Source organism: Dermochelys coriacea, chromosome 13, assembly GCF_009764565.3.
Source record: "Dermochelys coriacea isolate rDerCor1 chromosome 13, rDerCor1.pri.v4, whole genome shotgun sequence".
In the NCBI taxonomy this organism is placed as follows: Eukaryota; Metazoa; Chordata; order Testudines; family Dermochelyidae; genus Dermochelys; species Dermochelys coriacea.
The window spans coordinates 37,056,826-37,081,540 of NC_050080.1; the positions used below are offsets into that span (position 1 = coordinate 37,056,826).

Here is a 24,715-nt window from a genome sequence, read left to right on the forward strand (position 1 = left end):
GTCTTTCTGTGCTGTCATATTAAAATACAGAAAAACTCACACCCTTGGACAACTTGAGATTTCTCATATCTCTTGAGGTGATGGTTTGGATGTCCCTTGACGTAAAGGACTGGAGGTCCCTTGAGGTAACAGACTGGAGGTCTCTTGAGGTGATGGATTGGAGGTCCCTTGAGGTGAAGTGCTGACCATTTCTATTCCTCCTTGGTCAGCTGAGCCTTCTCTTGAAATGTTACAAACTCTCTTTATCATACCAGTTATCTTTTCTTTGTCAATAGATACCAATATTGTTTCCGGATCAGCTAAGTATTCATCATTTAGGCATTGACAGATAGCCTCTTCCTTCTGTTTTAAAATATAGTCAGAAGCTTTTTGCTCTAGTAGCTTCTTGATTTCCGCTTTATCCACTGTTATCTTTTTCTGTAGCCCTTTTTGCTGCAGCACATGCATGCCAAACTGACACTGACAACAGCAACCATGATAGCGAGTCCCAAAATCTTTGAAAAAAATCAATATGTTAAAACTTGTTATTTGCATTAGACTTTTTTTATAACTCTTTTATATCCCACCAGAAGGGTCTAGAGGACAAATCCTTTTATTTATATTTAGCTACAATGATCATCATAGAGTTGAGGCCAGAAGGGACCATTAGGTTTGGCTTCCTTCTCTGCATAAACAGGGGAATCTCAAATAGGAGTAGAGAGGTTATTATACCTCTGTATGTGGCACTAGTGTGACCACTCCTGATATCTTATGTCCAGTTCTTGTGCCCACAATTCAAGACAAATTTTGATAAATTGGAGAGGGTTCAGAGAAGAGCCATAAAAATGATTAAGGAATTGGAAAACATGCCTTATAGTGAGAGACTCAAGAAGCTCACTCTATTTAGCTTATCAAAGAGAAGACTAAGGAGTGACTTGATCACACTTGTAAGTACCTTCCTGGGGAACAAATATTTCATAATGGGTTCTTCAATCTAGCAGGCAAAAACCTAACAAAATCCAAAGGCCAGAAATAGAAGACAGAGAAATTCAGACTGCAAATAAGGCATTTTAACTCCCCAGGAATATGCAAACAGGAGCTAACAAAGAGGGCCCACTCAGCTCCTCAAAAAGGTGCCTGAATACATTTAACAATCTCTTTACAGAGTTGTTGTAGCTGAGCTGGTTCCAGGATATAAGAGAGAAAAGGTGGGGGAATATCTTTATTGGACCAAGTTCTGCTAATGAAAGAGAAAAGAAAAGGAGTACTTGTGGCACCTTAGAGACTAACAAATTTATTAGAGCATAAGCTTTCGTGAGCTACAGCTCACTGCTACTCTGAAACTAATGAAAGAGACAAGCTTTTGAGCTACACAGATCCGAAGAAGAGCTCTGTGTAAACTTGAAAGCTTGTCTCTCTCACCAACAGAAGTTGATCAAATAAAAGACGTTACCTTTCCCACCTTGTCTCTTTGAGAATCTGGACCTACATTACTTCAAGGACTCGAACATCTGGGATTGCCCAGGAAATGAAAAACCACTAACTTCCCTTTATTTATTGAGACATTTCCCATCCATACAGGAAAAGGAAACTAGTGAAAAAGAATTTGGTACATTTTGTGACACCAGTGAAACGAATTCAGATAATTGCACTCAATGTCTAGCTTCCATCTCTCAGACGTGTTTTTTGTAATGAGTAATCTTATGTATATTGTTTATTCTTTGCCTGAGTTCTACAATCAAGGATGGACGTCCCTTTAAAAAGCTGAAGAAATAATGAAACCTTGGCTCACATTATGTAGCAACTGGTGGCAGATCCTGGCTTTCTCTAATTTTTTAATAGAAACTATTTTTCCTGTGCAATATAAAACACAAGTGGCAAAATGCTAAAGCAACTCAAGAAAACCGGCTGAATGAAAGCAACATTTCATCTCTCAAGGCAGGTGAATCTTACCTGGGAAATCAGATGATCTCTTATGTTCTTCCTGAAGCAGCCAATATATCTTCCATCCAGAAGAAGCATCACTATCCACAACAGAGCAGGGAAAAGAGCCTTTAAAAAACTGCGCTAGTGGCTACTAAACTCGCACTTGTCTGTAGACCAACTTTTGCATTTTTTGTCAAAGTAGTAGAATTTGTTTTCTCTATAAGAAGGATGTAGACACACTGGCTGGAAAATTATGCCTAATAAAAAAAGTCACAGCTGGCAGAGTGAAATAGAAGATGCAGTAAAAATATCTCAGTGTCAGCTCTTCTGGGCATTTAAACTCAGATTCCATTACCTTTTCAAGCACTACCAAAATGAGTGAGTATAAAGACGTTGACATAAGAGTAAAATGTTTTTTCCATATTTCAGTGAAATTACGGCCAATTGCCATTTTCACCTCTGATGAGATTGTCCCCAGCTCAAAAGGACATAGTGAAGTCTGAAGACTGAGTGAGTACATTCAGATATGTGAATGATTACAGACCTTGAGTAAGAATGAAAGTGAAAATAGTGCTTTCCCAAAATAGCTCATGCTCAGCTGTTCCACTGTGATGTCGCCTTAGATACACAATTGTTGGTTTGTGTGTTGACGAACTTCATAGCTTCAATTTCCAAAGCACTCAGATTACCAACAATTCAACTAGGGGATCTGAAATCTAATTCCAGTTCTTCACTACAGTTTATTCCTAACTTCTCAGCGGAGATCATTTTTTCTGCAATAAACAGATAATTCCTTTATAGGTGTAAAATATGAGGTTTCTGAAACTTACATTAAATCAATCAGGAGAGCATTATGTCTCAAAAAAAAGAAGATAACCTTAGCTAAAAGCCCATTATGGTTGAGTGGTGGATTGAATGCATCAATAGAAAAAATGCAATATATAACAAATGTAAAAAGGGGAAGTAAGCACAATCATGGAATCATAGAATCATAGAATATCAGGGTTGGAAGGGATCTAGTCCAACCCCCTGCTTAAAGCAGGACCAATCCCCAACTAAATCATCCCAGCCAGGGCTTTCTCAAGCCTGACTTCTAAGGAAGGAGATTCCACCACCTCCCTAGGTAACGCATTCCACTGTTTCACCACCCTCCTAGTGAAAAAGTTTTTCCTAATATCCAACCTAAACCTCCCCCACTGCAACTTGAGACCATTGCTCCTTGTTCTGTCATCTGCTGCCACTGAGAACAGTCTAGATCCATCCTCTTTGGAACCCCCTTTCAGGTAGTTGAAAGCAGCTATCAAATCCCTCCTCATTCTTCTCTTCCACAGACTAAATAATCCCAGTTCCCTCAGCCTCTCCTCATAAATCATGTGTTCCAGTCCCCTAATCATTTTTGTTGCCCTCCGCTGGACATTTTCCAATTTTTCCACATCCTTCTTGTAGTGTGGAGCCCAAAACTGGACACACTACTCCAGATGAGGCCTCACCAATGTTGAATAGAGGGGAATGATCACGTCCCTCGATCTGCTGGCAATGCCCCTACTTATACAGCCCAAAATACCATTGGCCTTCTTGGCAACAAGGGCACACTGTTGACTCATATCCAGCTTCTCATCCACTGTAACCCCTAGGTCCTTTTCTGCAGAACTGCTGCCGAGCCATTCGGTCCCTAGTCTGTAGGGTGCATGGGATTCTTCCGTCCCAAGTGCAGGACTCTGCACTTGTCTTTGTTGAACCTCATCAGATTTCTTTTGGTCCAATCCTCTAATTTGTCTAGGGCCCCCTGTATCCTATCTCTACCCTCCAGCATATCTACCTCTTCTCCCAGTTTAGTGTCATCTGCAAACTTGCTGAGGGTGCAATCCACACCATCCTCCAGATCATTTATGAAGATGTTGAACAAAACCGGCCCGAGGACCGACCCTTGGGGCACTCCAATTGATACCGGCTGCCAATTAGACATGGAGCCATTGACCACTACCCGTTGAGCCTGACAATCTAGCCAGCTTTCTAACCACCTTAAAGTCCATTCATCCAGCCCATACTTCTTTAACTTGCTGGCAAGAATACTGTGGGAGACCACCAAATGCATCCGATGAAGTGAGCTGTAGCTCACGAAAGCTTATGCTCTAATAAATTTGTTAGTCTCTAAGGTGCCACAAGTACTCCTTTTCTTTTTGCGAATACAGACTAACACGGCTGCTACTCTGAAACCTGTGGGAGACCGTGTCAAAAGCTTTGCTAAAGGCAAGGAACAACACATCCACTGCTTTCCCCTCATCCACAGAGCCAGTTATCTCATCATAGAAGGTAATTAGATTAGTCAGGCATGACTTGCCCTTGGTGAATCCATGCTGACTGTTTCTGATCACTTTCCTCTCCTCTAAGTGCTTCAGAATTGATTCCTTGAGGACCTTCTCCATGATTTTTCCAGGGACTAAGGTGAGGCTGACTGGCCTGTAGTTCCCAGGATCCTCCTTCTTCCCTTTTTTAAAGATGGGCACTACATTAGCCTTTTTCCAGTCATCCGGGACCTCCCCCGATCAACATGAGTTTTCAAAGATAATGGCCAATGGCTCTGCAATCGCACCCGCCAACTCCTTTAGCACTCTCATATGCAACACATCCGGCCCCATGGACTTTTTCTAAATAGTCCCGAACCATTTCTTTCTCCACAGAGGGCTGGTCATCTCCTCCCCATGCTGTGCTGCCCATTGCAGTAGTCTGGGAGCTCACCTTGTTTGTGAAGACAGAGGCAAAAAAAGCATTGAGTACATTAGCTTTTTCCACATCCTCTGTCACTAGCTTGCCTCCCTCATTCAGTAAGGGGCCCACACTTTTCTTGACTTTCTTCTTGTTGCTAACATACCTGAAGAAACCTTTCTTGTTACTCTTAACATCTCTTGCTAGCTACAACTCTAGGTGTGATTTGGTCTTCCTGATTTCACTCCTGCATGCCCAAGCAATATTTCTATACTCTTCCCTGGTCATTTGTCCAATCTTCTACTTCTAGTAAGCTTCTTTTTTGTATTTAAGATCAGCAAGGATTTCACTGTGAAGCCAAGCTGGTCACCTGCAATATTTACTATTCTTTCTACACATTGGGATGGTTTGTCCCTGTAACCTCAATAAGAATTCTTTAAAATAGAGCCAGCTCTCCTGGACTCCTTTCCCCCTCATGTTATTCTCCCAAGGGATCCTGCCCATCAGTTCCCTGAGGAAGTCAAAGTCTGCTTTTCTGAAGTCCAGGGTCCGTATTCTGCTGCTCTCCTTTCTCCTGAACTCGACCATCTCATGGTCACTGCCTCCCAGGTTCCCATCCACTTTTGCTTCCCCTACTAATTCCTCCCGGTTTGGGAGCAGCAGGTCAAGAAGAGCTCTGCCCCTAGTTGGTTCCTCCAGCACTTGCATCAGGAAATTGTCCCCTATACTTTCCAAAAACTTCCTGGATTGTCTGTATACCGCTGTATTGCTCTCCCAGCAGATATCAGGGTGATTGAAGTCTCCCATGAGAACCAAGGCCTGCGATCTAGTAACTTCCGTGAGTTGCCTGAAGAAAGTCTCGTCCACCTCATCCCCCTGGTCCAGTGGTCTATAGCAGACTCCCACCACGACATCACCCTTGCTGCTCACACTTCTAAACTTAATCCAGAGACTCTCAGGTTTTTCTGCAGTTTCATACTTGAGCTCTGAGCAGTCATACTGCTCCCTTACATACACTGCAACTCCCCCACCTTTTCTGCCCTGCCTGTCCTTCCTGAACAGTCTATATCCATCCATTACAGTACTCCAGTCATGTGAATTATCCCACCACGTCTCTGTTATTCCAATCACATCATAATTCCTTGACTGTGCCAGGACTTCCAGTTCTCCCTGCTTCTTTCCCAGGCTTCTTGCATTTGTGTACAGGCATTTGAGATAACTCGCTGATCGTCCCTCTTTCTCAGTATGAGGCAGGAGCCCTCCCCTCTCACATGCTCCTGCTTGTGCTTCCTTCTGGTATCCCACTTCCCCGCTTACCTCAGGGCTTTTGTCTCCTTCCCCCGGTGAACCTAATGTAAAGCCCTCCTCACTAGGTTAGCCAGCCTGCTTGCGAAGATGCTCTTCCCTCTCTTCGTTAGGTGGAGCCTGTCTCTGCCTAGCACTCCTCCTTCTTGGAACACCATCCCATGGTCAAAGAATCCTGGAGCAGGTACAGAGAAGGGCTACTAGGATGATCTGAGGAATGGAAAACTTGTCTTATGAAAGGAGACTTAAGGAGCTTGGCTTGTTTAGCCTAACTAAAAGAAGGTTGAGGGGAGAGATGATTGCTCTCTATAAATATATCAGAGGGATAAATACAGGAGAGGGAGAGGAATTATTTAACCTCAGCACCAATGTGGACAAAAGAACAAATGGGTATAAACTGGCCACCAGGAAGTTTAGACTTGAAATCAGGCGAAGGTTTTTAACCATCAGAGGAGTGAAGTTTTGGAATAACCTTCCAAGGGAAGCAGTGGGGGCAAAAGATCTATCTGGTTTTAAGATTCTACTTGATAAGTTTATGGAGGAGATGGTAAGATGGGATAATCGGATTTTGGTAAGTAATTGATCTTTAAATATTCAGGGTAAATAGGCCAAATCCCCTGAGATGGGATGTTAGATGGATGGGATCTGAGTTACTATAGAAAATTCTTTCCTGGGTATCTGGCTGGTGAATCTTGCCCATATGCTCAGGGTTTAGCTGATCGCCATATTTGGGGTCGGGAAGGAATTTTCCTCCAGGGCAGATTGGAGAGGCCCTGGAGGTTTTTCGTCTTCCTCTGTAGCATGGGCATGGTTGACTGGAGGGAGGCTTCTCTGCTCCTTGAAGTATTTGAACCATGATTTAAGGACTTCAATAGCTCAGACATGGGTGAGGTTTTTCATAGGAGTGGGTGAGTGAGATTCTGTGGCCTGTGCTGTGCAGGAGGTCGGACTAGATGATCAGAATGGCCCCTTCTGACCTTAGTATCTATGAATCTATGAATCTATGAATCCAAAGCCTTCTCTCCGACACCACCTGCATAGCCATTCGCTGACTTCCATGATTCGATGGTCTCTACCCAGGCCTTTTCCTTCCACGGGGAGGATGGACGAGAATCAATATAAATGAAAAATTATGATGTGTAGAACACTGATAAGGAAAGCTAAAGACATCAGGGAAAACTACACATATGGCAGGGCTAGAGAAAATAAGGACTTTTTAAAATATATTAGGAACAGAAAAAATTCTAGCAAATATTTCTGTTCTGAATTTGGAAAAAAGTAGGATAATGTTTTTGTGAGTATGCTGAACTACTTTCCAGTCCTTTAGAAATGAAGGATGATTCTAAACAATATCTAATAGTGATAAACATTTTTAAATCAGCAGGTTTGGATAACTTGCACCCACGAATCCTAAAAGAGTTGGTTAAGTAGGTCTCAGGCTCAATGATGCTAATTTTTAACAAATCTTGGAATCCAAGGAAAATTCCAGAAGACTAGAAGATTGCTAATACTGTGCCAATATTCAAAAATGGAAAGTGAAATGACCTAGTTAAATAGGCTGGTTAGCCTAACATTGATCCCTGGAAAAGATGATACAGCAATTGATAAAGAATTAAATGATTGGAATATAATTAGTGGCAGTGAAGAATCGTTTTATGAAAATAGGTCTCTTTGACCTAGCAATTCAAATAAGACACCCATTTCCAGTGGATAACCATTGGATAACTCTTAAGGGAAGTGGTGAACTTTGCATCTCATGCGGCTTCCAATCCACACTTCCTTTCTGCGACATGCTTTAACCAAACACAAATCATGGGGCTCAGTACAGAGTAACTGGGTGAACTGCCTCCCAGGAAAATACCCTAATCATTTGGCTAGTTTGGGGCTGTTCCTGTAGAACAGTTTCAGTTGTTTCAGCTGGTTTCAGTTGTTCCTGTAGCAGCTGTTCCATTTGTATAAATAATTAAATAGGTAGCCAGGCAGTAACTGACTGTACAGACCAGCAGTTAGGGCAGTCCCCTGTGAGGTGACAGCCCCATGGCCAAGTCCCTGCTGTGACAACTGGTTAATTATTACAGTGGAACAGATACAAGAGGAGAGATGTAGAGGGCACCGCCCCAGCATGCCACCATTGACTTGGCTGCTTTGTGCGGGTCTTCCATGCAGCAGTGGCAGAAGAAAAATCAGCTGGAAAACAATTGAAAGCTGATCCAATGACAGGAGAGGGGCTGCTCGGGTTTGGGGGTGAAACATTGCACTTTACAATGGCTTGGTTTCCACCTGAGAGCATCCCTTTAAAGGTTTAAATGGCCTACTTTGTTCTAATGTCAGCTGGCAAATGTTATAATCAATCATAAAGAGAAAAGGCATTCCTGAGATTGTCAACCCTTTGATGGGGGACTATGTCTGTGCTCTGTGTTTGTGCAACACCCAGCACAATGAGATCCTAGCCCGGGACAGGGATGTTTAGCTGCGACCACAGAACACACAATAAATCATAATAAAAGGCCTGGAAAAATAAATCAAACACAGCAAAAAATCCCTCGTGACAGGCTTCTCATTAGAAAGTATCAAAGCTCTTCTACAATCTAAATGAAGACTCAACTTCTATTTTACAGTTGAGGAAAATGAGGTACAGAAAAGCAAAAGGGTTAGAATGGAACCTGACTCCATGTATTGCTCTCTACCATTAAACCATGCCGTCTAACATCTTTGCACAAACTACTGGGAAGTCATTTTAAGTGAACATAACAAACTTTAGACCTACCCCGACCCCCTGAATGCTGAGCAGAATGGTTTTATTTTTGCCAGGGCTGGTAAATTTTCATGCTTAATCCTCCCACTGAAATCTCTCGCCTGGATGAGATGAGCTCTGAGCGGTTTGCTAGCAATACCATAGCTCTGTTTCATAGAACCAAAACTCTCTGTCAAAAACAATGTTGCAATTCCCTAGTGTCGCAGTTCTGAAAACAAGGCAATGCAAGCCAGGAAATGAAAAGTTACAGGGGTCAGCTACTCCGTCCCAACCTGAGGCCTCTTCTACACAGTGTGTGTGTCCTGATATAACTATGCCAGTTGTGGGGGTGATTTTTTTTCCTGCTATAGTTATACCAGTACAAACCCTTAGTGTAAAGTCAATTTTACTGGTATAAAGAGCCGTAATCTCCTGCCAGTATGGGAACAGGTGTATTTAGGCTTGGAAAGATTCAGTTTTGGTTGGTAAATGTTGGTGAAGGCTGATTTTACCACGTGCACACACAAACCTGAAAAACATATTTCCATCCGTAATAACCAAAACTTACAGGTAAACAAGGAAAGAAAAGTGCTGCTTGAGAACATGTTAGACTCCCACATTCATGTGTATAAAACCTGCTGTGAAAAATGCTGCACACCTCATGGATTTACAGCTCCGCTAAAACAACTGGCTTAGAAATCTTTAGCTTTTTGAATTGTAGCACCATAAATAGTCATCATCTGACCTCCCCCATGATTTCCTGCCACTATGGCAATTTAAACAGATCACAAGTTTAAAAATGCTTAAAAGCCATAATTCGCCACAATTGTGAAAATGTAAACTGATAAAAATTGAAAATTTGCTGATAAAAAAAAATCAATATTATCTGCCAATGTTATACAAAAAAATGAAAATTGAACACTGCCAAGCCCAGCTATGCTGGTATACCTGCATCCATGCTAGCTAGGCTGTACCGGATAGTTATATACAACTTATGTGTGCAAGACACCCTTAGCATCACATCTGTGATGCCATTCGCTGAAGTAGCATATGTTTATGTTTAAAATTCTGTTGTTGCAAGTAAAATCGAAGCTTCCTAGAATGACAGAGATAAGCGGGGGGAGGGGGGTCTTTTTTAAGGTATATCTTATTTTGTGTGCTTTTGTTAGTGTGTCACTGACTGAATGGTTAGTCGGTTTCCTGTTATTGTCTGAATCTACTCTCAGGGAAAAAGAACAGCGTTTCTTTACAAGCAACAGGAAATGTAATTGTTTAACCATAAAAAACCGGCAAGGGGGACTTGGGTGTGGAACTTATTTTTTCACTCTTCATGCTTTTAAACTGAATGGATCTCAAGTTTAAAGTCCAGAGGACAGGATACAATTTCAGTGTGGAATTGGGTAAATAGGAGCCTTTGAACCTAAGATATAAACCTTCCTTGACTGTCCTGGAGATAAGAGACAGAAATATGTCATGGTGAATATGCAAATAATACCACGTTGCAAATATGACATGGTGAATATGCAAACAATACCACATTGTTATATCTGAACATTGTTTTCTATCCTGGGAGTGTTTAGGAAGGTAGAGATAATTGGGGTAATTTTTACTCAATTTAACTAGTTCAAAACCCTGGTGCTTAAACCCTTGTGTTCCTCATTGGTCTATCTTAGGCCGTTATCTAAAATACACCCTACTGTGATCAAGGAGGGCTCCTAAGAGCTCCAGTCTGCAAGGTAACAAGTTAACCTGCTTTTGTGTCACCTCTTCTGCTTATTTGTTATTCTAATTCACACCACAGTGCAAAAATCATAGAACTAGGGGGCTAGAAGGGACCATAAGGAACATCTAGTCTAAGAAAGTATCAGAGGGGTAGCAGTGTTAGTCTGGATCTATAAAAGTGACAAAGAGTCCTGTGGCACCTTATAGACTAACAGACGTATTAATCTAAGATGTATTATTCTAAGAAAGCCACTGGTTTGCCAGATTTATGGCGCTTCAGCGGAAGAGAATCTGGGTCCCCTCTGGGGTGACCCTGAAGTGGGTGCATCCAATCCTTCGAGTGTTTCACTTCCCACTAAGCCCTGTTGTTCAGTGCTGCGAGGTGCCATTGCAATGCTAAGGTGTTATGACCAGTCAGTGCTACTGTTCTCAGAGCTCCGGTGTTAGCTGCACGAGCAGAGAATGCAGTGTGCTGATCCAGCTGACCTCAATTCCACTCAGAAAGAAAGACCACAGGCTCGGTTGAGTGGCAAAGGCACTCAGCCAAGCTTATTGTCAACAAAGCATGGTCCTAGTGCCCCTTAGGGGCTATAGGTCACTAACACAGGTATGCCCAGGCTGAGGGTACCAGCTCTATCAGTGCACCAAGATGCTGGCCCCTAGGACTTCTCCTTTTATACATTGATACAAACAAGTTATGTATTACACTCCACATATTGTTAGTTACTACCCTTCTCCTTGTACCTGCTAGTTCCAACAAAACATCCCAGTCAATTATCCTATCATCCCCTCCTTAATATGTAAATATAGTTATGCTAAATAATTAACTATGCTAAATAATAGGATAACAAAATATTGCATAATATAAGGATAAAGTAAAAATAACTAAAATGCATCTATACCAAAGACTACACAAGTAATAAAGACTTGGTACAACATAACTCCCTAACTACCATCCAACAGCACAGCTTTATTAGTGGCCAAAGCTCATCCTTTTCTCATCCAAATCTGCTGTTGTAATTTTCCCCTTTTTATTGGATAATGCGTACACAGCCTAGTTCAATCAACGCAATTACGGTTACCGCCAGCAAAATCACAAGTATTTTGACTAGAGGATGGAAAGTGACTTCCTCTCGAATGGCTCATCAAGGTGTGGTCACCTGCTCTTGGACCTTTCGGATATCCTGTGTTTGTTGGTGAATAAGATTGACTATGGGAACCATGCCACTCGATCATGGATTTGTAGGTGTCGTTTCATAAAGGGTGGAAACAGACTAGTTAATAGGGTGCTTAGATTGTCAGGAGTAATGACCTCAGAGAGTGTGCCCCCATCACATATCGACTGGAAAGCGTGAGTTCCAATCTGGATTGTACTGGTTATATGTAGACAAAATCCAGCTAAGTTTCCTGGAACCTGTGAAACTGAAATATCCCAAGGCAATGTCCTTGACCTGCATTACCTCTTTCATGAGTCCTGTTTTCTCCAATCAAGCCCAGCCTTTTTTGCCCCTACTAATTAGGACAGTGACATAGCACTCCCAGAGCCCCCACCCACAGCTTTTGGAACAGCATCTTGATTGATTTCAAAGCCCGTCTCAGTTATGAGGCGAACACTAGGGTAATGCTGTATATATATGCGGTATATATATGTCCCAGAGGGCCACACTAGGATTGCTCAATTAGGGCAAACTGAAAAGAATGGGACAGACAGTCCCCCAAACTGGTGATTATTCCAATACTTGGATTTACCAAGTCAACAATAAAAACAGCTCCCACAATGCCTTACTTTTTACCCTGAAGCCAAAAACACAGTTCCCTTATAGCAACCCAGCCTTGGGCTTCCTCCCAGACAGCCAAGCAAATATGGTGAGGATTACTGAAACTCTTGTTTATCATATAAAAAGTTCTACCAATCCCAAAGGATCAGACACATCTCCCACCAGATCACTGAATATTTCAGATCTTACCCAAATACACACAAACAGCCAATTCTTATTAACTAAACTATTGGGGTATCCTATGTCTTCAGACATAACCAATGGACATGGCTGGTTTAGACTTGCTGGGGCCTGGGACTGAAGCCCAAATCCCACTGCCTAGGGCCGAAGCCAAAGTATGAGGGCTTCAACCCTGGGTGGTGAGGCTCAGGTTACAAGCCCCCTGCCTGGGGCTGAATCCCTTCCATCTGAAGAACTGGGGCTCAGGCTTTGGTCTCCCCACCTGGGGTAGTGTAGCAATTTTTGTTGTCATAAGGGGGTCACAGTCTAATTTTGAGAACTCCTGAGCTACATGGATTAACATAAGGCAATTGACTATCTCCACCATTTACCACAAACTTCAAGGAGAATTAAGACAGTGATATCACTATACTTACAGTTCATTTAAATGTTAACTGCTCCTTTTGATCTTTGAATTCACAGAATACAACGATAGACAGGAATCATTTGTTTTTTTCACTCAGCGCACTGTCAACCTCTGGAATTCCTTGCCAGAGAGTGTTGTGAAGGCCAATACTATAACGGGGTTCCAAAGGGAGCTAAATAGATTCATGGAGGTTAGGTCCATCAATGGCTATTAGCCAGGATGGACAGGAATAGTGTCCCTAGCCTCTGTTTGCCAGAAGCTGGGATTGGGTGACAGGTCATGGATCACTTGATGAGAACCTGTCTGTTCGTTCCTTCAGAGGACAGGATACTGGGCTTGATGGACCTTTGGTCTGACCCAGTATGGCTGTTCTTATGTTCTTATATTCTTACATTGTCAAGCTCTAACCATATATATGCAAACACACAAAAACACAAAAATTATCAACCAATATGTCTCTGAAGGTTGAATCTGGGTTAATTAGCCTGCCAGATGTGTAACCTTTTCTGGCCCTGCATCACAATATGTATTATTTATAAAAGTTACCCTCTCACAGAAGGCTTGGTCCATCTAGGAACCGGCTGTGATGGGTCCGATTACAGAGACCTCCTTGGGACTGTCACCTGACGTGCTGGAATTACTTCTTAGCCCATTTTCCCTGCCAGCTTGGGACTCCAGAACCCTGCCTTGTTGAGCCAGACACTCTAGCCTGCTGCAAAACAGACCCAGGTTTGGGTCACACCCCCAAAGCTGCAGACTTTAACCAAAAACTGCTCAGCAGGTCTCCTATCTCCAGCACCCAGATACCCAGTTCCCAGTGGGATCCAAAATGCAAATAGATCCATTTTACGCCATATAAAGCTTATACAGGTAAACTCATAAATTATCCACCCTCTATAACATTGATAGAGAGATATGCACAGCTATTTGCTCCCCCAGGTATTAATCACTTACTCTGGATTCAATAATAAACAAAAGTGATTTTAGAAAGTGTAAAAAGTAGGATTTAAGTGGTTTCAAGTAATAACAGACAGAACAAAGTCAGTTACCAAGCAAAATAAAACAAAACATGCAAGTCTAAGCCTAATACATTAAGAAACTGTTTACAGGTAAATCTCACCCTCAGAGATGTTCCAATAAGCTTCTTTCACAGATTAGATTCCTTCCTAGTCTGGGCCCAATCCTTTCCCCCTGTACAGTCCTAGTCAGTTCCAGCAGGCATCTTAGGTGAAAACCAGGGGCTCTCTCATGACTGGGATCCCCTTTATTCTGTTCCATCCCCTTTTATAGCTTTGGCACAAGGCGGGAATCTTTTGTCTCTCTGGGTCCCCACCCCTCCTTCTTAACAGAAAACACCAGGTTTAAGATGGATTCCAGTTCAGGTGACATGATTACATGTCACTGTAAGACCTCCTTCTTCATACCTAGGAGCTGGCCCACATGTACACAGGAAGGCTTTCAGGTAAACAAACCCATTCACGGTTCATTGATTCTGAAGCACCATTATTGGCTTCCACTTAATGTGTTTACATCGGAAATACAAGTTTATACCTTATTCTCCTAAATCCAGACATAAAAATAATACATGCAAACCAATAGGATGAACACATTCAGTAGATCACAACCTTTGTAATGATACCTTACAAGAGACCTTTTGCATAAAGTGTATTCCAGTTATATCATATCTACACTCATAAGCATATTCTATAAAACATTATGGAGTGCAACGTCACACCAGCATTAAAACTTGGTTATTCCCATATTTCCCAAATTCAGCATTGTATGAAATTTGGCAAATTGCAAAATGTTTGAGGTAATGTGTTTTATGTTTTGGCTGTAGCATTGTCTCATGATAGTTGTGCTGGTCAACAACCGAGGCCAATGCTGCACCTGTATCTCAGCTAAGCCTGTATTGACCAAATTAAGAACCTTACACATACATACACAGGCAATGGCTAACAAAATATCATTATGTTCTAAATTACTAACAATAGATGTAACAGTGGTGTTAATATACTGAAAATATTGAGCATTATTATAATATACTAAATATTATCCATAGTTAATGTGTGTCAATTAAGTAATAATCTGCTAATATCTCCTCCAGCTTTTACTGCTCTTGTGACTCCATTAATAAGGCTATTCATCTTTAAATCTAAGTTTTCAATATCCAGAGTGGTTCATATGGACAACCGCAGGACTGTGTCTCCCACTACAGTGTTCATCACACCCTAAACTAGACATTCATTTCAGTATTGAACCATTTTTGATAGGTCTCAGGATGTCATTTTGGTAGAGTCATTTTAGTCTTGGTGGGACATATGCCCAGCCCATCTTTTCCACTGTGGACTCTGCTGTAGGGTGTGAAAATATTCCTGATTGGGGCCATGCTAGGATAATGGGACACTGTGTTGCTTGGGTCAATACTGTCATTACACTTTCCAAAGTGAGTAACACAGCTAGAGAACCTCAGAGGGTGTTCTCCTTTACCCAGTGTTTGTCAAAAGCACAGCAGGATTCCTTCCATCTGGCCCTGAACAATAGATCCATTTTAGAGATGGTCTCTTTTCCATGACCACTTTTTTCACATAAAAATGAGGACTCAGAGAAAATATATACAGGATATTTTGACGCCAAATAATAGATTTTTGTAGAAACGTATTGTTAAAACAACCCATAACCACAAAAAAACATTTTGGCATGTCTCTCTCCCTCCTGACCAGCTTTTTTTTCCAGGCTGCAAGTTTCCTGCCTACACTGTGACATTCCCAGCAAGGTAGAGAGGAATTATTTAACCTCAGCACCAATGTGGACACAAGAACAAATGGGTATAAACTGGCCACCAGGAAGTTTAGACTTGAAATCAGACGAAGGTTTTTAACCATCAGAGGAGTGAAGTTTTGGAATAGCCTTCCAAGGGAAGCAGTGGGGGCAAAAGATCTATCTGGCTTTAAGATTCTACTCGATAAGTTTATGGAGGAGATGGTATGATGGGATAATGGGATTTTGGTAAGTAATTGATCTTTAAATATTCAGGGTAAATAGGCCAAATCCCCTGAGATGGGATATTAGATGGATGGGATCTGAGTTACTATCGAAAATTCTTTCCTGGGTATCTGGCTGGTGAATCTTGCCCATATGCTCAGGGTTTAGCTGATCGCCATATTTGGGGTCGGGAAGGAATTTTCCTCCAGGGCAGATTGGAGAGGCCCTGGAGGTTTTTCGCCTTCCTCTGTAGCATGGGGCATGGTTGACTTGAGGGAGGCTTCTCTGCTCCTTGAAGTATTTGAACCATGATTTAAGGACTTCAATAGCTCAGACATGGGTGAGGTTTTACATAGGAGTGGGTGGGTGAGATTCTGTGGCCTGCGCTGTGCAGGAGGTCGGACTAGATGATCAGAATGGTCCCTTCTGACCTTAGTATCTATGAATCTATGAATCTATGAACACTGGGTAGAAAAGAGACAGCACTTTATGAAGCTCTCTCAGTGCGTTGGTTTGTGGTACTATATAGACAATGGTCAGGGACCATAAAAAACTGTGACCACAATGAGGTGAGAGGAGCAGGTGGAAAATGCCTTTTGCCTCTCCGTGGTGGTGGGTATTTCAGGATCCTGGAAATAATATAAACATAGGACATCAGGGTTAATAGAAATAGTGGCATGGTACTGATGGAGGCCAGGATGAAAGTTACAAGTTCCACCACGTGGGCATCCTGAAGGAGAGATTTAACAGGGGAGTTAAATCGCAAAAGAAATGGTCAATGTCACAAGGCCCTCAGAAGAATAATTGTGACATTAAAGATGTTGTTATTGTATTAGTCAGTAAGCCACAGATCCAAGAGTCAGCTACTACCTGGAAGGACTGCTTTCTGTTCATAATGGTTCTGCAGTGCAGGGGTTTCCTTATTGCTAAATACCAATCATAAGACATTGCTCCTAGCAGGTAACATTCTGTCGCTACTAAGCAACCAAAGAAATAATATTTCATGACACAGCCAAGAAAAGAAATGGTTCTGTGCCCAGTCAGGACCCAGCACCCTGGGCAGGATGGTGGAGCTGTAGCAGGACTCCAAGCAGCACAAGTTCCCCAGGAAGAAGTACATGAGGGTGTGAAGTGCTGATCCACCACAACTAGCGCAACAATAAGGATGTTCCCAGCCATGATGTAATGTGGATGTAGATGACGAGAAACATCAGGAAGTGAAAAATCTGTAGCTCCTGGAGATTCCCAAATCCCAAGCGGACAAATTCTGTGATGGCTATTTGATTTCTCTCACCGTGGGAAGTAAAAAAAAAAAAAAAAACCCTGAAATACAATTTGTAAAGTTCTTAGTTAATTCAAAAATCCTCTGAAACCAACACCCCATTTTCTCTCCTTCTACTCACCCCAGACCAGGTTTAACCTGAAAGGGAGGAAGTGTCGTATTTTCAATCCTAGAATAAATCAAAAATATTGTCGTGTCTCTTAACCAAGTTATTACAACTACAGCTCAGCCAATGGATGGAGGGGAAGATGTGGGAGTTATATAGTCAGCGACCAGAGAAAGTCAATGATAGACAGGGCCAGATTTTCAAAGATATTTAGGTACCTAAAAAGCAGATGGAAATTGTTATCAATGGGAATTAGGAGTCTATATAACCAGGACGATCTGGGCATAGATGCCTATCTCTTTCTTTACACTTTTAAATACTTTTAAATATCTGACCCTTGGTGACTAACTCCAATGTACGTCTGTCATAAATATAAAGGGAAGGGTAAACACCTTTAAAATCCCTCCTAGCCAGAGGAAAAACCCTTTCACCTGTAAAGGGTTAAGAAGCTAGGATATCCTCGCTGGCACCTGACCAAAATGACCAAAGAGGAGACAAAATACTTTCAAAAGCTGGAGCTGGGGAGAAACAAAGGCTCTCTCTGTCTGTGTGATGCTTTTGCCAGGGACGGAACAGGAATGGAGTCTTAGAATTTAGTAAGTAATCTAGCTAGAGATGCGTTAGATTCTGTTTTCTTTAAACGGCTGATAAAATAAGTTGTGCTGAATGGAATGTAGATTCCTGTTTTTGTGTCTTTTTGTAACTTAAGGTTTTGCCTAGAGGGATTCTCTATGTTTTGAATCTAATTACCCTGTAAGGTATTTATCATCCTGATTTTACAGAGGTGATTCTTTTACTTTTTCTTCAATTAAAATTCTTCTTTTAAGAACCTGATTGCCTTTTTCTTGTTCTTAAGATCGAAGGGTTTGGGTCTGTGTTCACATAAGCAAATTGGTGAGGATTTTTATCAAGTCTTCCCCAGGAAAGAGGATGTAGGGTTTGGGGAGGATTTTGGGGGGAAAGATGTTTCCAAACAGGCTCTTTCCTGGTTATATATTTGTTAGACACTTGGTGGTGGCAGCAATAAAGTTCAAGGGAAAAAGGAAAATAGTTTGTACCTTGGGAAAGTTTTAACCTAAGCTGGTAAAAATAAGCTTAGGAGGTTTTCATGCAGGTCCCCACATCTGTATCCTGGAGTTCAGAGTGGGGAAGGAACCTTGACAATGTCTTTCAAAATCTATCCCTACTCTACTTTTTAATACCAGCTAGCTAACATACTAGAGAAGACGTCTGACACAAGGCAGCTTACATCAACCCAACTTTGTAGTGTAGCCTTCTTCAGATCTGAAGAAGAGCTCTGTATAGCTCAAAAGCTTGTCTCTTTCACCAGCAGAACTTGGTCCAATAAGATATTACCTCTCCCACCTTGTCTCTCTAAGGTCCAGGGACCAACATGACTACAGCACTACTGCAAACATTATATTTTTAACAAATGATGTAATGAACACGCTAGATAAGTAATATGTACCTTATTCTACCTATTCCTTGAAGTAAAGTCTAAGACACTATTCAATGGTAGTTAGGATATCACAGTGTGGTCTATAAATAAGAACGGAAGAGATTATCAAAGCCTCATTGGCTTACAACAGAACTGGGCGCTTAACTGCCCCAATTCTTCCCCAGTTATACAAAGTTTTAGTGATAAAACACCCATGGATTTCAATTGTGCAGCAGTCTAGCACTTTTCATATTCAAAGTGATCTGCAGAGTTTAACACACTAATTCTCACCAACTTCTTGTTAGGGCTGTGTTCTAAAACCCAGAATGAGGGATGGGGGTGATGAGGTGAGCTTCTTTAACACAGAATTTTCTTCTCTATGACCTAATTTTGTTTTAATGGGGCCTCGGGGAGAAAAGGAGGAGCAGGGGGCGGGACCACAGAGGGGGCTGGAAGCTCCTAAATATCCTGATGGATCTAGCCCTTTCCTTATGTGTGCCTCAGTTTCCCCCTCTATTTAACTGGTACTAGGCTATTAAGATAGGATTTGCAAAGCCACTGGTGGGCAGGGGCTGGACATTCAGTTCCCATGCTTTTCCAATAGACTCTGTGTATACAAATCTTTTAGGTAGCTTTGAAAACCCTACACCCTCCGCCTCTCCCCCCAACACACAAACTCCATCTGTTTTGCAATCTGGCCATTTCATGCCTGATTACTACCTGCCCTCTAAAAGTTAGCTGGGTTTGAGCTGCCAGGGATTGCATCCAGCTTTGACACTGTTTAATAATCCCCATTGCAATTAAAATGCCAACTCAGCCATCCCCCAAATCCTAGGGAGCCAATTTCCCTTCATCTGGTCTAGCAGAGAGCATCCATCTGCACTTTCTCATTAGCATGTGAAGGAGTTAAAAAGGATTTGAGCAGGGAACTTCTCAAGTGAGTACCCTAACTTCTTAGCTGTGGGATATTCTGATAAGGGGCTCTCTTACTGAAGCAGTTCCACTACACATAGATATGGGGGAGAGCCTGAGAATGATTCTATATCCTGCCGATCAGCGTGGTCCCTGGGAAGGTGTGGGATCTGCCCCACCGGCTATTTAATTATTTATACAAAGTGGAGTGACTTCAGCAGGATGATTGAGGGAGTCCAGCCTCAGAACCTCCCACCATTCAGCAGTTAGTGGGCACTCTCCACTGCAGGGTGGGGATAAACAATCCCTTACAGAACTCTGTGTCAGTGATATCTATGCAGGCATCTTTGTCAAACAAACTTGCCACCTCGTCCAAGAGTGAAATCAGATGCATTAAGCAGGCCCTATTTTTAGACGTGTACTGATTAAAAAAAAATCATGTGGAAATCAAACTCCATATTCCTCACGTGGGACCTGGATAAACTCCATTTATCCACATTGACCCTCAGCTACATTACTCCCCATTTTTCCATGTTGACTGCTGTTAATTATAGTCTCACATTTTAATTCTTTATCAGTTGACACCTGTAGCACTTTCCCCGTTATTTTTCCCAGGACTGATGTCAGACCAACCAGCCTCCAGATACCTGGGCCTGTCCTTTTTTTCAATACTGGCATAACATTAACACTAGTCCAGTCTTCTAGAATTTCTCTGGTATTCCAAGCTTTGTTTAAAAGAACATCAGAGGACCAGACATCTCATCAGCCAACTCTTTTAGTACTCTTAGGTGCAAATTATCCAGGCCTGCTGATTTAAAAAATGTGTATCCCTAGTAGATGTCATATAACATCCTCCTTGGTTACTAATGGACTGGAAAGTACTTTGTCATCCTCATGTGATAGGAATACACCGTCCTGTTTCTTTCCAAATACAGAGCAGGAATATTTACTTTTTTGCATCATTATTAACAATTTTACCATTTCCATGTAGGAATGGGTCTATACCTTTCTAGGATTTCTTTTGTTCCTTAAAAAGGTCCTTTTTATTCTCCTTATTCCTGGCAGCCTTGGAAAGTCGTCTGATGTCTTTAGCTTCCCTTATCAATTTCCTGCAATTAATAATGTCTAATTTATATTGGTTGCTATCTATTTTTCCTTTTATATATTGCTTTTTTATTTTTAATTTCTGTCTTTAGTTCAATATTAAACCAGGATGGGCTTTTTGAATCATAATTTTATGATAAACTCTTCTTAAAGAACTCCCAATTTTCATTCACATTTTTCTGTCTACATTTTTCCTCCCAATCAGTTTTCATAGAATCATAGAATCATAGGACTGGAAAGGACCTTGAGAGGACATCTAGTCCAGCCCCCTGCATTCATGGCAGGACTAAATATTATCTAGACCACAATTTTGCTCACAATTTTCCTCAGTGTTGGGAAATTACCCCTTTTGAAGCACCATGTATATATATTACTGGTTGGGACTGTCCTCTATTTGCTGATATTGAATGTAATCATGTCATGATCCCCGGTCTCTACACAACCACCAACTTCCTATCCAGTTATTAGTCCACCTTTATCCAGCTTAATGAGTTCCAAAATCAATTTACCCCATGCTGGGTGCAATAGATTTTGTGTTAGAAAATCATCATTTATAATTTTGAGAAATTCCAATTATGTTTAACTGGCTGCACAAGACCTCCCATGTACATCTCCCTGCTCGAAATCCCCCATGACGACACAATCTTTCCTTCTATGTATTATGAGCAGATGTTCATGGAGGAACTTGTCCTGTTCTCTGGTTTGATTCAGTGCTCTGTAACAGACCCCAACAATATTCCTGCCTCGCTTTGTTGGTTAATGGGTTGATCTTGAATTCAAGATTCTGTGGTTCTGAATTATCAATACCTCAATAACAAGTAATAGTGTCTTTAATGTGGAGTGACACCACTTATGCCTCTTTCACCTACTCTATCCTTCCTGAACAGTTTATAACCAGTGATTGTAACATTCTATTCTTGCAAATCATCCCACCAGTAATGCCAATTATATCAAATTGTTTCTCAACTAGGAGAATTTCCTGTTCCTCTCATTTGTTGCCTGGACTCCTAGAAAATTGAAATGTTCAAATAAAGTCTAAGGAAGTCACTCAGGATTGTGCCTGTTGATTGCAACAGGAGGAAGGTGTGAGTAAAGTCCTTTGAATTTATCTCTTTATTGCTCCTCAGGTCCCCCTCCAGGTCCCTCAGGCATGATTGCACAGGCCTAATGGAGCAGCTGTGGAGAAATCAGACTCCAGTGGGGGAGTTCCTCCTGGCAGCTCTTTCCCCTACTCCACAGTCCCAGGCTGTCTTTTTTGCCATGTTCCTCTTGGTCTACATCTCCACACTGGTGGGTAATATCCTCATCATGGTGATGGTCAGCTCCGACCCCCGCCTCCGCACACCCATGTATTTCCTGCTGGGCAACCTCTCCTTCCTAGATCTGTGCTACTCCACCATCATTGCCCCCAAGATGCTGATGGACTTCCTGTCTGAGAGGAGGAGTATTTCTTACCAGCCTGCATGGCCCAGCTCTTCTTCCTGCACTTCGTGGGAGCGGCTGAGATGTTCCTGCTTACCGTCATGGCCTATGACCACTATGTGGCCATCTGCGAGCCCCTCCACTACCCCAGCATCATGAACTGGACCCTATGCAGCTGTCTGGTGGTGGCTTCCTGGACAGGAGGGTTCATCCACTCCGTGGTCCAGACCATCCTCATCATGCAGCTACCCTTCTGCCGGCCCCACCGGGTGGACAACTTCTTCTGCGATGTCCCACCAGTGATCAAGCTGGCCGGCACTGACTCCTACATGGTGGAGCTACTCATGGTCTCCAACAGTGGGCTGATCTCCACCAGCTGTTTCATTATCCTGGTGGTCTCCTACACCACCATCTTGGTGAGGATTCACTCCCCTGAAGGGCGGCACAAGGCGCTCTCCACCTGTGCCTCACACCTGACTGTGGTGACCTTATTCTTTGGGCCCTGCATCTTCATCTGCACCCGGCCCTTCTCCATCTTCTCAGTGAACAAGCTGGTCTCAGTCCTGTACAACATCATCACCCCCATGCTCAACCCCTTGATCTACATGCTCAGGAACAAGGAGGTGAAGTCAGCCATGAGGAAAAGGGGCATTACTTCCAGGGGGAAGGTAATAGTCTGAGATGCAGGGAGAGCTGAGAACCAAGCAGCCATCTTGTGGAAATATGGACCACCCAAGGCAGCCATCTTGGGGAGATATGAATCAGCCAAGGCAGCCATCATGGGGAGATATGGACCACCCAAGGCAGCTATCTTGGGGAGATATGAATCAGCCAAGGCAGCCATCTTGGGGAGATATGGACCAGGCAAGGCAGCCATCTTAGGAACATATAGACAAGGCAGGGGAGCCATAGAACCCAGGAGTTCTGCCTCCCAGCCCTGCCCCCACTCTAACCCACTAAATCCCACTCCTCTCCCAGAGCTGGGTGTAGAACCCAGGAATCCTGGCTCTTAGCCCCCCACCTCCACTTTTTCCACTAGACCTCCAACTCCCTTACAACAGGAATGTCTTTAGCGGTTATTGGATGACTCTGTAACATGCAACCTGCATTAACTAACCCTCTGTCCTGCAGGACAAAGAGGTCCAGAACACCTGAGTCCCAGCCCTCCCTGTTGGGGGACACGGGATTAGAACTTGAGACCTTCTTCTCCATGTGTCCACTGAGTTAAAGGAGAGCCCCTAACTGCAGCATGATGCCTCTGATATTGCCAGGCAGCCTCTAAGGGATGACATTTCCCCAAGATGGTACATTACAACTTGGCAACATGGTCCTGGGGTGGTTTTTGGCAGCAAACACTGAACACAAAGTGCCGTGGCAGCCCTTACACCTCAGGGAAATGCCACTAGCTGTTTTCACAATTCAGCTCCATCACCTGGGTATTAATTACAGATAATGATTCCCCACCACTTGGGACATTGTTAGGAGCTGAAACACCCAGCAAGAAATTGCCACTGGTTTCTGGGGGAGCTTACAGCAAAAAACAGGATGTTTGTGCTCCAAGAGGCAGCCTTCTTGGAAACTCTCACAGTTGGGGAATGCCAGATAAAGAAACTGAGGCACAGAATTTCCTAGATGTATAGATGATAAGGCCCAGGAAGGATCATTGTTATCATCAAGTCTGACCTCCTGATGATCACATCCAGTGACTCACTGCAATTGATCAAGGCTCTTGGAAAGAGATGCCCCATCTCCATGGAATGTCTCCAAGGGATGGAGAATCCATCACGTCCCCAGGTCAATGGCTCCCTGGTTCATTGTTAAAGATTTGCACCTTATTTCCAACCTGAACTTTACTGACTCCAGCTCCCAGCCATTGGGTCTCCAGGCCATAGATCATTCCCATAGCTCTTCTCCCCTTCAATGATATGGAGAAGCTCTAGCGAAGGTGATTTTCCAAAGGGCCCTAAAATCCACTTGCTTCTTTGGATTCTGTTGGATATTGCCATGTTTTTTTCAGAATCTCTCATAGAATTAGGGATGCAAATTGGGGGAACATTTGGTCAAAGGGTCCCAGAGATAGAGCACCTGCAAAAAAGAACCTGCCAATCAAATTTCTCCCATTTTTCTTTTTCATGCATACCCACAGCTGAAGAATCTGCAGCAAAATGATCTCAGCCAGTTGGCTTGGACCCTAGCGGACATCCAGTTCTGCACTGAGGCAGCAATGGTGCCCAGGCAGGGCCAGCCTTAGGGAAAATGGAGCCCTGGGCAAACTTGCATTTTGGCCCCCCAGACCCTCACTGCCTCCCAGGCTCCCACCCATTCCCCCCATCACCTCTAGGCCCCACTGCCTTCCCTCCATTTCCCCAAGGACCCTTCAGTGGCCTCGCACCCCTGGCCCACCCCGTTCCTTGCTTCTTGACCACAGCGTCCTCCTGACCATGTCGCCCACCCATAAGGCTGGCCCTGAGCCCTGTCGCTGTCCAGACTAGATAGCAGGATTTTTGCCAGTGCAGTGGGGTGCATTTTCTCCTGGGCCACTGCCTGCCATGCTGTACTGGGGACAAAGTTCACTTGCCAGCTGGCGGAAAGGAGGAACAGCTCATGCTGGGGAGAGTCCCAGAGAGTGAGGGGGTACAGCCCACCATCCCCCAGAGTGCAGAGGTGGAACTAGGAGCTGGGATGGGAAACCAGGTGGGGTAGCAAGCAGGGGGCCTTGTCTCGGGAACA

General features: G+C 43.0%; 1 protein-coding gene and 1 long non-coding RNA gene across 2 annotated transcripts; one reads left to right on the top strand and one right to left on the bottom strand.

The window, feature by feature from the left end:
- Nucleotides 1–264: 264 nt before the first annotated feature.
- On the bottom strand, nt 265–2,900 carry LOC122456448. The gene is made up of 2 exons (XR_006275383.1): nt 1,933–2,900; nt 265–494 (listed from the first exon to the last, which is right to left on the bottom strand). It is a non-coding gene; the product is annotated as an uncharacterized LOC122456448 (long non-coding RNA).
- Nucleotides 2,901–21,730: 18,830 nt separating this feature from the next.
- LOC119841895 (olfactory receptor 4Q2-like) lies at nt 21,731–22,665 on the top strand. The gene is given in 2 exon segments (XM_038369682.1): nt 21,731–22,019; nt 22,022–22,665. Coding segments are annotated over 2 exon segments (933 nt in total).
- Nucleotides 22,666–24,715: the final 2,050 nt, after the last annotated feature.